The 12,838-nt window shown below is 49.8% G+C and overlaps 3 protein-coding genes across 4 annotated transcripts; 1 reads left to right on the top strand and 2 right to left on the bottom strand.

Annotated features, from left to right (window-relative positions):
- The first annotated feature begins 845 nt into the window (after nucleotides 1–845).
- Nucleotides 846–1,968, top strand: LOC135416765 (mas-related G-protein coupled receptor member H-like). The gene has a single exon (XM_064660080.1). It carries the CDS (start codon nucleotides 979–981, stop codon nucleotides 1,966–1,968), a length of 990 nt encoding a protein of 329 aa, XP_064516150.1. The 5' UTR covers nucleotides 846–978.
- A 2,150-nt stretch (nucleotides 1,969–4,118) lies between these two features.
- LOC135415405 (mas-related G-protein coupled receptor member D-like) lies at nucleotides 4,119–8,153 on the bottom strand. 2 transcript variants are annotated; one of them, XM_064657079.1, is made up of 2 exons: nucleotides 6,243–8,153; nucleotides 4,119–5,729 (listed from the first exon to the last, which is right to left on the bottom strand). In XM_064657079.1, the coding sequence occupies exon 2, from the start codon at nucleotides 5,690–5,692 to the stop codon at nucleotides 4,754–4,756; it is 939 nt and encodes a 312-aa protein (XP_064513149.1). In that variant the 5' UTR covers nucleotides 5,693–5,729; nucleotides 6,243–8,153; the 3' UTR covers nucleotides 4,119–4,753. The 2 variants fall into 2 exon arrangements, with proteins under 2 accessions (XP_064513149.1, XP_064513148.1); XM_064657078.1 differs by having other exon boundaries at nucleotides 6,258–8,153.
- A 95-nt stretch (nucleotides 8,154–8,248) lies between these two features.
- On the bottom strand, nucleotides 8,249–12,068 carry LOC135415404 (proto-oncogene Mas-like). The gene is made up of 2 exons (XM_064657077.1): nucleotides 10,046–12,068; nucleotides 8,249–9,438 (listed from the first exon to the last, which is right to left on the bottom strand). Exon 2 carries the CDS (start codon nucleotides 9,421–9,423, stop codon nucleotides 8,443–8,445), a length of 981 nt encoding a protein of 326 aa, XP_064513147.1. The 5' UTR covers nucleotides 9,424–9,438; nucleotides 10,046–12,068; the 3' UTR covers nucleotides 8,249–8,442.
- Between the last annotated feature and the right edge of the window lie 770 nt (nucleotides 12,069–12,838).

Genomic DNA, 12,838 nt, shown 5'->3' with positions numbered 1-12,838 from the left:
TCCAAAGGAGGCAGAAAACACATGGAAGAGGGAGAGAAAATATGCAAAACAATGCACAGTCCCTGTCCTGTGAAAGGTTGAGATTGTGAGGCAGGAACCCCCTGGAGATACGAGCACGTTGGCAGCACCATGTACCCCACAAAAAGTAATCTCAGAGGAGACACATGTCTGACAGGGGTGTGATTAGAGGCAGTGGGCAAAGCCCTCGTACTGTTCTGTATCTTGGCACTGGTGATTTCTCACAGCAAGTGGAGGCAAGGCCAGTGCTTGGCCCCATGGGCTCATCAGAGGAGAGTTTTGACCCAGGAGTCTCAGCACCTGAAAGGACATAATATTATCTATGCTCTCCCCTCCTTCTCCATAGCTTTAAATTCATTTATATGGCATTTAAAATTATAGAGTCCTAGTGCCTGTATTAATGGGATCATAATAGATCAGCACCTCCTGCTGCAGAATGGAGGGATGGAGAGGAAGGGGGTGATGTGGCCAACTCCTGACAAGATCTCCGCACACAGGACATGTGAGGGGAAGCTGTCACCGATGTGGAGAGATTGTGAGGGGAGGCTTCTGACCAGGGGATGTGATCTCTGGCTGAAGATCTGCACCCCTGGCAAAAGGGACGGCTGAAGCACAGCGAGTGGTTCCAGCAGCCACCACCAGACCTGCTCTCCTGGCAGGCCTGGAGGTCCCGTGTGCCAGGGCTCTTGTGACAGCCCTGTTCCCAGGAGCATCAGGAGGTAGGAGTGCAGGGATGGACAGGTGGGAGACGTCTCCTGTCCAGGGACAGGGCTGGAGGGGTGGGAGCCTGTCCTGGGCACAGCAGGGCAATGAGGTTCTTCCTGGGTCTGACATGGGAGCATGGGGACAGGTGGTGGCTGCTGGGAATGCTGATGGCCCTCGTTCCCTTCTGGTTCCCTGTCTCTCCTAGGAGGTGGTGGGAAAGGGAGAAGGCGGCCACCTGGAGCAGGGTCATTCGCCATGGAGGAGACTGACACAAGAAACCTCACTCTGAACATGACTTATGGATCTCTGGACATTGAGGAATTTATCAACGATACTTGCTCGATCATTTCGTACAAACTGATTGTCTTTGGGGGTGTCTGCCTGGGGATTTCCCTCTGTGGGCTGGTGGGGAATGGGATGGTCATGTGGTTCCTGGGCTTCCACATGAAGCAGAGCCCTTTCACTGTCTACATCCTAAACCTGGCTGTTGCTGACTTCTCCCTCATTCTCATGTTTTTCCTGATTCTAGTGGGTTTTTTTATCTTAGTAACATTTTGTACTTCTTTGATTGAACTTGCTCCTCTCTATGCGGATTTTGTATTTGTGGTTGGACTCCTGTGCCACGTGTTTGACCTGAGCAGCCTGGGGCTGCTGACAGCCCTCAGTGTGGAGCGCTGCATGTCCGTCCTCTTCCCCATCTGGTACCGCTGCCACCGCCCCAGGCACCTGTCGGGCATCGTGAGCGGGACACTCTGGGCCCTCGCCGGGGTTTTTGTCTCCTTGCTCTATGTCACCTACACCTTCAGTGAACACTCTGGGGAAGTGCTTCCAGGTGTAGTCCTCGCGTTTTCTGTGATTTTGTCAGTCTTGATGTTGGTTTCCAACCTGTTCCTGATCACCAAGCTCTGCTGTGGCTCCCAGAGACGACACCCAGGGAGGCTCTATGTTGCCATCCTGCTCAACATCATTGTCTTCTTCGCTTTCGGCATTCCTTTCTGCATGGATGTTTTCCTCAATCTTCCCAGTTCAAGGGATTTATTCCCTGAAAATGACATCCCTCTGCTGCTGGCATTGCTGGACTGCTGCCTGAACCCTGTGATTTACGTCCTGGTGGGGAGCTGCCGGCGGCGCCGCTTCCATCGCTCCGTCAAAGTTGCGCTCCGATGTGCCTTTGAAGAGAAAGCAGGGAATGAGGAGAGGAGCCATGTGTGTTGGGACACTGTGGTGGAGGTGACCTCTCTGTAAGGCACTGCTGGTGAGGTGACCTGGAGATGTGGCATGTCACAGACAGCCAGAAGTGTGGGGGCTTGAGGGCATGTGGCTCAGAGCCAGGGTATCTGGGCTCGGTCCTGTTCCCTGGCTGTATTCCCCTGGAATGACCCTTACTGCCCCATTCCCAGAGAATAAACTCTGTCTCCATGGGCTCAGCAGATGAGTTTCATGGTGTTTTGCGGATCTCTTGGCTGGAGAGGGTGTGGCATAGTAAGCCCTGGGGATATATCCAGTGCGGGACAGTGTTGATTTCACAGGTCTCTTTGGGGCTGACACCTCTAGATGGCAGGAGAGGGGTTGGGATCGCACGGAACACCCTTCCCTTTCTGTCCCAAGAGCAGATCGGCAGAGCTGGCTCTGCATTCCCGACTTTTGGGAAAGGAAACAACCCTACGCCAGGCAGGGCTGCAGATCTGGGGAAGGAACTACAACATTCCCTTGCACTTTAAGTGGGAATTTGTCAGATTCTTTAATTCTAGAACTAAATCATTCTGAGTAATGTGTAGATTCACTAGTGCTGGGAAATTACAAGAGGTGTGTTCCTGGTACTCATGTTCACATCAGTAAGTTGTTGCCCATGGGAATCTGTGGATGATCCATCCCTGGAAGTGTTCCAGGCCAGGTTGGGCAGGGCTTGGAGCAACATGGTCTAGTGGAAGATGTCCCTGCCCATGGCAGGGGGTTGGAACTGGATGAGTTTTAAGGTCCCTTCAAACCCAAACCACTCTGTCATTCTGTGAGATAACACAGAGCAGCTGAGAATGTCTGATGCCAAATATCACCTCTCTGATGCCAGAGAGTGGCACAGCTGGCAAATACCAGCTCTGGCACAGAACACAAAGTCCTCTCCAGACTCAGCACCCAACCATGCCGCAAAGCAAGGCAGGGGATCACTGGATCAGACGGGCTTGGCAAGCTACACACACTAATTCCTGTGCTCTCTCTGCTCATACCAATTCCACTGAACACACCTTTGCACCCATGACCAAAAAGAGCTTGAAGTATGGAAATTCACAGAAGCAGATGCTTGGACCACTTAAATTTGTAGAAATTAGGGGGGTTACACTGCTATTCTGCAGAATGGGGTCATCCTTTAATTCCCCAGCATCAATATGAAGAGGAAGCCATTTGCCACTTCCATCCTGAACCTGGCCACCCTCAGGAGGACCTGAACAGAAACTCTGCACAGTGGCTTTAATGACTAATCAAAATCCTGGTTGTACCAATCTTTCTCACTTTGCTACTACTGCTGAATAAAATTTGTATTTCTTTCTTGTTTGTTTCCAACATGGTAACTCTGACCCTGAAATTTGTTAAATAAACAGCGTCTGGGCTTTGCTGCAGAGCTTGTCACTGGTGAACAGAGCAAGGCTGACTCAGCATCAGAAAATGGCTCATTTCCTCTATTTCTTCCCATTCTAAAGCCTCTAAAGCCTGTCCTTCAGATACTTTATTTCAGAAAGGGCTGACAGACATGGAGGGGAGAGAGAAGCAGGGAAAGCGCTGCCACTGCCCCCTCTACCCAGAGAATTCCTGAGCCAGGCTACAGGGATTGAGTCCTCATGGCCTCAACAGGCTCTTTTCCATGAAAGGTCCAGTTTTCCTTTTCCTTCCCTCTCCCTGTATCCTCTTTCACATAGAAAATCTCACCTTTGCTGAGTCTTCAGGCAGAGCTCATTTAATTTTAACCCTCCTCCTTTTTTTTTTCCCAGATGAGGAACAGAGTCTCCAGAAGTGGAGCCAGCCCTCAGGTCATGGTTGTGACACTCTGCTCAAGCTAAAACCATCCAGATAGCTCAGAGAAAAGTGGGAGGATCCACAGGAGGCAGTTCCAGCCCCAAATCCTTGTGTGCAGACAGGCCACATGATGTCCAGACCAAACTCAGTGTGCAGCAGGAGCAATGCACTTTTGGGGAGAACCTTCCAGAGGGGATCCCAAACACACATTCCTACTGCCCCTGATAACAAAGCTGAATGTGAAGTCTCCACATAGTATCCCCATGTGTCAGGACCTGCTGGTCAGGAATTATCCAGGAATTGTTCTGCACTGCTGTGCCAAGATATTCACCTGCACTCTGTTTTTAAGCAGACACACCAAAAAAAACCCACTGGCAGGACCTCTGAGCCTTGGTGACTTGGTTTTAATAGTCCACAAGGTAGAGAAGCTCAGTTTTGAGACAGGGAAAGCTCAGACCTGTTGAATAGGAAAGATTCAAAGCAGATTTCAAAGCAACAAGTTTCATGAGTGTCCCTGCCTATGGTAGGGGGTTTGGAACTCAATGATCTGTAAAATTCCTCCCAGTCCGAACCACTCTGTGATGATTCTATGATTATTCATCACATCATCCAGCATCCACCCCAGGCAGGAGTTCCCCTGCCACCCACCACGTTTCCTTGTGCTGCAGTTAATTCCACTCAGCTACAGCTAGACCCACATCAGTATTGCCCCAGGGCACCTCCATCCCCAGAGCATCTCAAAATCATAGAATTGGGGTGGCAGGGGTTTAAACAGCTGGTTTAGGGTGGATATTAGGAAAAGTTTCTTTACCAGAAGGTGATCAGGCACTGGAACAGGGTCCCCAGGGAGCCTGACGGAGCTCAAGGAGCATTTGGACACACTCTCAGGCACATGGTGGGATTGTTGGGGTTGTCCTGTACAGGGCCAGGAGTTGGACTCAATGATCCTCATGGGTCCTTTCCAACTCAGGATATTTTATGATTCTCTTTTATGATGATTTCATTTTATGATGATTCCATTTTATGATGATTCCACTGTGTTGTCTCTATTTTGAGGCTCTGACACATCTTCAAAAGTCCTCTGGAAGGCAGCACTAACAGAGAGTGTGGACTTCTTTGCACAGCTCCCAGCCAAGAAGTAAATAAGAGGGTGGACGCTGCTGTTGGCACAGGCGAGCGGGAGGGAGGCGCTGAGGACAAAGACAGAAAAATCAAACACCCTGAGCAAGAGCCAGTACCCAAAATCAGCAGTGGAGAAGGGGAAGAAGATGACAGCCAGAAGGACCACAGCACAGAGCTTCCTTGGAAGATGTTTCCATGAGCAGCATAGGAAAACAAGCAGGGTTAGACCAGAGCAGATCAGAGTGAGCACTGATAAGAGGTAGCTCAGGACAAAGGCGATGAGCGCTGAAGGGTGGGAGTAGAGGGTCATGGTGAGCAGGAAGGAGAGGACCCAGATCAGGGCACACAGGAGCACTGGGAAACGCTGAGAGTGGTGGCAGGGACAGTGGGACATGGGGAGGACAGACAGAGCTGTCACAGCACTGAAGGCTGTCAGCAGGTAGACACTGGCAGTGAAGGCAAACAAGATGATGATGTTCAGCACAGTTGTCACTCCCTGTGAGCCCAGCTCATGACAGAGGCTCTCTGGGACATAATATATCCCCAGAGTGACGGTGATGGAGAGGAGGAAGGTGAAGTCAGCGATGGCCAGGTTGAGGATAAAGATGGTGACGGGGTTCCTGTGGATGTGGAAGCCAAGGAGCCAGAGAACAGCCCCATTCCCAACCATCCCACAGAGGCAGATGAGGAGTGTGACAGGGACTTTGCTCAAGTGGCTGCTTTCACAGTCGGTCCAGTTGTAGGGGTTGTCCTCACTCCAGTTCCTGTTAGATGCCATCCCACTGGATTGGCTCCAGCAAGCGGGGCTGGCTCTTTCCGTGGCAGAGGATGTATCCATTGTGACACCTCTGCTGCTTCTCCTTCCCCTCACACAGCTGGAGGGGTGAGAAACAGAGACACATTAGCAACACTCTGTCCACCACATGTGGCTTTTCCCATCTTGTCCCATGCCCCAACTTCCACATGGGGGAGTACAGAGAGAGGGGAGGGACAGGACAAATGGAAAATAGGATGTGGGATGTGGATATGAACATGCCTGGCACAAAAGCCAGGGATATGCCTCCTTCCTGGATTTGGACAGGACAGATCTGGAGGAGGAAAATAGTTGAAGAAGGACATCTTTGGAGATATCAAAGAATGAGAGGCTTTGGGGTGTGTCTGATCTGGATTCTTAGGTGTCTAATATTGTAGTTGATATCACTGACCTGCTGGGTTCCTTCAGCAGGACACTCATTTCAGTATCCCCCCTCCCCCACACCTTTTTCCATTATATTTATAGGTCTTAATACCCTACAGACTGCTATTCCCTGATCAAATTTGGTGAAAATTGATGACCAGGTTCCACACCAGTGGGGGGGGACAACACTGATTAAGCTGAAAAAACCCACCCAGAAGAGTCTGACCTTCTTTCCTCTCGCAGCCTGAAGAATTCCACTGGAGCAGACGCGCTGCGGTCTCACATCATCTCACACTTGCCAGCTGCTGTCTCTGGAATGGGACCTCCAGGAGTTTTGCTGGAATTATCACTTGGAAAATGGGAGCGAAGCCTTCCTGGTGAGCCTGAGCAGTGTCTGGCATGGGGTCTGTCCCTGGACCTTTCACATCCCCCTTTTCTCAGTGTTGACTCATGTTCTCGAGGGCTCTTGCAAAGGGGGAACTATTCCCCCGCCTGTGACAGTAGAAGGGTTCTGGTTCTAATCTACTCTTGGCTTTGTACAGGAAATGACTAACAAAAGAGAGCCTCAGAAAAGAGACCTATGGGAAAAGAATTTGTCTCCGTGTCAGGTTCCTCTTTCCTTTTAAAGCAACCCCAATCTCAAAATATGATCTTTGAACTGGCTGAATTTTTCTCCTCCCATTCCAGGGGTGGATCTTTAGGACCCTGCACTACAAACTTGCTGGGAAACTTCGATTTCTGCTTCAAATCTGATTTTTCCACTTGTATACCACAAACTCAGTGATACTTGACCTGTGCCACAGTTTCCAAGAGGATTCTACTTTGTGTGTCACGGAGCTCGTGGAATAATAAAATCTGGGCATGAGATGCAGCATGGGCAGATGGCAGAGGGATGATTCAGGATTTCAGGAATAGAAGAAGGGGTGAATCAATGCTACTTGCCTGGCTTTAGCCATTGGGAAGTTACAGGGCTTGTCTAAGTTGTCTTCCACACTCCCTTTGGAGTCATTCAGCACCCAAAATTAATTCCATGGAATTCTAGAAAGCTGGAGTGAGGTGAGATGATTCCCACCCAGACTCAAATGCATCTGGGAGCAGAGATATTCCTGCTGAGAACTGACATGTGTGAGGACCCAAGGACCAAAACTGCCTCCTCTCTTCCTTACTGGTGCTGTGTTTGTGTCCAAAACTGTGAAATCCAAATCTCACATCCTCTCACCAAGCTGACTCTTTACAGTGCAAACAGGTCATGATCCAGTATCTAAAGGGCCTCCAAGAGACAAGGACATGGAGTGACAGGACAAGGGGCAATGGCCTTACACTGACAGAGAGGGGGTTTAGATTGGATATTGGGAAAAAATTATTCCCTGTGAGACTGGTACTGAAACAGGTTGCCCAGAGAAGCTGTGGCTGCCCCATCAAGTCCTGTGCTTGATTAAAGAACAGAATTCCCCAGGATCTCTCATCTTCTGCTTCCCTGAGCAATGTCCTGAGCATGTTCTCTAGAAATCTGAATTTCCCACACGAGATTTACAAACATCAGTTGTTTGTTTATGTGAAGGTCAGGTTTGTATATGTACAAAGGAAATCACAATGTGCAAATATTATGGCTCTGGTAGCAGCGTGGGGAAGCTGATATCTCATCTGGCAGGAAAAGCTCAGCCTCCTAGAGGATTCCTCCTGTACTTCTCAGCCTCTATTTCTACCTCTTCTGGGTCTTGCAGTTTGCTCCATGGGCTTCTCCACCCCCAGTACAGAATTTCTCTTTCCCACAGCTGTCAGACCCTCTTTGCCAGTCTGTCTGACCTCAGAGTGCTGGTCACCACAGCACTTTCCTCTTTTCCCATCCCTTCCTGCCTCCCCAGTCCAACCCCCTCGGAGGTTTAAGGTTGGTCCCTTGGAGGATGAAGATTTGGCAGCTGGATGATGGTGCCAGCAGCACTTGGATTTTCTCTCCATCCCTGTGGCACAGGAGAACACTGAGCCAGAGGGAGCTGAAAACATAATTTCTGTCCCTCACCATCATCTCCTCTGGTCTGGGGGCTTTTGAGGATCAAGGTGGTGAGAACAGGAGCACAGATGAGACATGACTTTCTGGGCCACATCATTTCAGTGTGATGAACTAATTGGCAGCATGAGGAGACTGTCACAACTGTGACTTTAGAAATAAGCACAGGCAGCTCATGAGCCAGAAAGGGAAGGAACTGCAGTCCTCAGTAAATTACATGAAAAAAAATTTATTATAATAATTTAAATATAAATTTGAGGTGGGAACCAGCCCTGCCCCCGGAAATCTCAAGTATGCCCTTGACCTGGGGATGCACAACTCATCCAGACAGGCAAAGGCTCTGCTCCCACTGTGCAGAGGTAGGGCTGCCTCTCTTCTAGTGCCAGTTGGCACCCACAGGGATTTAGGCAGCAGTTCCCACCACAGGGGTCTCACCCACCTCTTGGGAATCAGCCCTGTCTTCAAAGACCCTCTGTAGAGCCACTTTGACAGATCCCCTGAGCCTGGGCTTCCCGTAGCTCCCAACCAGGACATAAATAATGGGGTTGATGCCGCTGTTGACAGAGGCGAGCAACAGGCAGATCTCAAAGACAAGGTTAATGTAGACAAAGAAGTTGAGGAGGATCTGGATGCTGAGTGGGACACCAAAAAGGAGGAAGGAGAACACAGTGAGGAAGATGGCGGCGTAGAGCCTCAGGGAGTGGTACTGCCAAGAGCTCTGCCTGAGCTTGATGAAGACGATCACGTTGGAAACAACCATAAGAGGAGTCAAAACGCAGAAACTGAGGAAGCACAAGGTTCCCAGAACCACCCAGCAGTGCTCGGAGTGCCCCAGGTCACACACGAAGTACACCAGCCCGGCCAGTACGCAGGCAAGTGCCCACAGCAGGCTGCACACCACGGGGGACAGGAGCCTCGGGCGGCGGCACCGGCACCAGAAGGGCCAGAGGACGCCCACACACCTCTCCACACTGATGGCCGTGAGCAGGTACAGGCTGGTGCTGTACGTGAGCAGGACCATGGAGTGGAACAGCGGCAGCACCCGCGGCACCTCCGCGCGGGAGCGGCTGAGCACGGGCATGTGGTACATGAGGAGGAAGGCCGAGGTGCAGAGCAGGAAGCAGGTGTCAGCCAGGGCCAGGTTCAGCAGGTAGGCACTGAAGGGGTTCCTGCGGACACGGAAGCCCAGGAGCCAGAGGATGGCCCCGTTGCCCAGCAGCCCGCACAGGCAGGTGAGCAGGGTGAGGCCGCCCGTGAGCAGCTCCGGGATGTGCTCCACAAAGCACCCAGTGCCATTGTGTCCATCCCCGTAGTCCAGGCTCTCTGTGGGAGTTGGGAACACTGAAAGCCAGTCGTGGGTCATGTGGCTGGGGTGCCGGTCCATCTTCCTTGTGCTCGCCTGGGGACCCACAAGAGATGAAGGCAAAATTAGGGACTTTAGGGTGTCCAGTACCTGCACTTTGGTAATTCAGTGTTCCCCATCCTCCAAGGGCTTCAACATCTGCAACTCAGAGAACATCAACACTGGGAAGAGGGGAGAAGGGAAGGGAAGCAAGAGAAATAGGGACTGGAGGGGAAATTCTGGGCCCAGGGTGGCAGGAAATAGACAGGGAAGGTTTGGGAAGGTTTGGGAAGGTTTGGGAAGGGAAGGTTTGGGAAGGTTTGGGAAGGTTTGGGAAGGTTTGGGAAGGGAAGGTTTGGGAAGGTTTGGGAAGGGAAGGTTTGGGAAGGGAAGGTTTGGGAAGGGAAGGTTTGGGAAGGTTTGGGAAGGGAAAGGAAGGGAAGGAAAGGGAAGGGAAACAGGAGAAATGGAAGGGATCAAAGAAATCAAGAGAAAGGGAGGGACATGGTGGCAGAAGACAGACAGAGAGCTGAAAGGGGAGTAGAGAGAGAAAGGAAAGGCATCCAGAGCCATTTGCCCTTTATGAGTAGAAAAGGGCTGAGGAGAAGAATGGGAAGAATGGAAAGATGGAGGAAGAGCAGATGTGAGCCCAGACCCGTCTCACCAGTCACAGGGGTTCCAGAGAGAGCACAGTCCTTGCACAGCCTTAGTGTCCCAACGCTGCAGACTCCAGTCCCCTCTGCCAGCGCTGCACATGAAACTTCACAAGGCTGACATGCCCAAATTGTCTCAGGCAAGATCTGGCCAACAGCACCACTGTGAATCCATGCTGAGGGCCTTCAGCAGTCCGTGCTCTGGCTCCCCACCTCTCCCTCAGGAGTGGCCCCTGAGCAAGGGCTGGGTCCTGGGTGTGATCTGTGCTCCCAGCCAGGGCTGGGTCATCCCTCTGAGAGCAGCGGAAGTGTCCTGCCCGAGTGCCACCCCACGGGACGGGCGTCACAGCCCCGTTTGCTGGTTCCTTCAAACACTTCCTCTTTGCAAACCTGGCGTCACATTGAGCACGGAATTTTCATCTTCCTCCTCATTTGCTTCTCCTCTGTGCCTGGTGGCAACATCCCTGAGGTGTGTTCGTGGAATCCTGGAATGGTTTGGGCTGGGAGGGACCTTAAGGACCATCCAGTTCCAACCCCCTGCCATGGGCCAAGACACCTTCCACTATCCCAGGTTGCTCCAAGCCCTGTCCAACCTGGCCTTGAACACTTCCAGGGATGGGGCAGCCACAGCTTCTCTGGACAACCTGTGCCAGGGTCTCACCACCCTCAAGGGAAGAATTTCTTCCCATTATTCAGCATAGACCCATCCTCTGAGGTGAAGCCATTCCCCCTTGTCCTATCACTCCATATCCCTCTCCATCTCTTTCTCAGTTGGTGGGGAAAGTAAAGCCTGCAGCCATTAAGCAATATTACCCAAATGTTTGTGAATAATGTTAAATATTTGTTTAAAATGATGTTAATGTGAAGAGTAAATAATGAATAGTAATTAATAAACACTACTAATAGTAATTAATAATACTAATAGTAAATCCTAAAGTGCAGGTGGTAAATAATAAACTGTGAGTCGTAGGTAATAAACAGTACATAATAAAGTAGGGAATAAATAGTAAACAATAGATGGTAAGCAATAAATAGCAATAAGTAATAAACAGTAAATACAAAGAGCAAATAACAAATCTGAGAGGAGTGGCCTTAAAGGGAAAGATAGATTTAGATTGGATATTAGGAAGAAATTCTTCCCTGTGAGAGTCTGGCACACATTTCCCAGAGAAGCCATGGCTGCCCCATCCCTGGAAGTGTTCAAGACCAGGTTCAATGGGGCTTAGAGTAACCTGATCTAGTGGAAGGTGTCCCTGCTCATGGCAGGGGGTGGAACTGGATGAACTTTAAGGTTCCTTCCAATGCAAACTATTCCAAGATTCTATGATACTATGAAAAATGACTCTACAATCCCAACACATTAAAGATCCAGCCTAACTGGATTCTCACTTCCTATGAACTTTATCAGGTAAAAGAGAGGCTCAGCAATGACAAAAGGCACAGAAGACATTCCTGCCATCCCCGGACTAACGTCTCCATCTGCTCCACTAAACCTCCCTGGAATAAAAATGACCATCTCTTTATGAACCCCGTGTACTGATTTGAAATGACAGTGGTGTTTCCAGCTGGCCTCCACATTTGCAGCGGGAATTCCCAGTCTCCAGCCAGTTGTGATGTGTTTATCTCATTTCCCAGCTGAGTGGCTGGAGGGAGGTGGGTGGAAGCACATGCTGAGCTGAAAGAGGGGTTGAGATCAGCTTGAAAAAGAGGCCATGCCAGTGCAACTCAGAATGACTCAACCTTAAACTATTTATTTAGCCTTAAAATAAAAAACAAACAGACAAAAATCCCTAAAAAGTACCTTGATGTCAACACACAGTGATCTCTTTGGGAACAAACATGTAACTTGGAAGATATCAGCTGTCTGCACAAACAGCAAGTGGCAAGACAGCTGGAGGAGTTAATTTCTGGAAGCTTAAAATACCTGAGGGATCAGTCGGTGGATTCGTTCAGAAATCCTCTGGGTGCTGCTGATGCACAGTGAGATAGATAGACAAAGATATAGACAGATATAGATAGAAATAGGTATAGATGATAGATGATAGATATAGATATAGATATAGATGATATAGATATAGATGATATAGATATAGATAAAGATATAGATATAGATGATATAGATATAGATATAGATATAGATATAGATATAGATATAGATATAGATATAGATATAGATATAGATATAGATGATATAGATATAGATATAGATATGCACCTCTGCTATGGAAAGGCTGAGAGAGTTGGGTTTGTGCAGCCTGGAGAAGGTTCCAGGAAGACCTTAGAGCATTTTCCACTGCCTAAAGGGGCTCCAAGAGAGCTGGAGAGGGACTTTGGGCAAGGGCCTGGAGTTACAAGACTAGGGGGAATGGTTTCACACTGACAGAAGGTGGGTTTACATGGGTTATTGGGAAGGAATTCTTTGCTGAGAGGGTGATGAGGCCCTGGCACAGGTTGCCCAGAGAAGCTGTGGCTGCCCCATCCCTGGAAGTGTTCAAGGCCAGGTTGGACAGGGCTTGGAGTAACCTGGGCCAGTGGAAGGTGTCCCTGCTACCAAAGGGGTGGGATCAGGTAAGAACAACCACAAGTGCTCCCAAACCTGAGGGGTAGGAGGATGTGCTGCTGGTGAAGGGCTGGGATGGGGATCACAACACCCCAAAATCTGGTCTCCAATAGCTTTCATTGCATCACTAAAGGTATTAGCAGTAATTAATCTGGGCTGTAAGTGCTCATAACCTGGTTGCAAACAACTGCTTGCTTGCTGCCCTTCACTTGGGCTGTCAGGGCCTGTGTTAGAATGGCAAAAA

Source organism: Pseudopipra pipra, chromosome 6 (genome assembly GCF_036250125.1).
Source record: "Pseudopipra pipra isolate bDixPip1 chromosome 6, bDixPip1.hap1, whole genome shotgun sequence".
Taxonomy (NCBI): Eukaryota; Metazoa; Chordata; class Aves; order Passeriformes; family Pipridae; genus Pseudopipra; species Pseudopipra pipra.
This window is presented reverse-complemented; position numbering and strand designations above follow the sequence as displayed.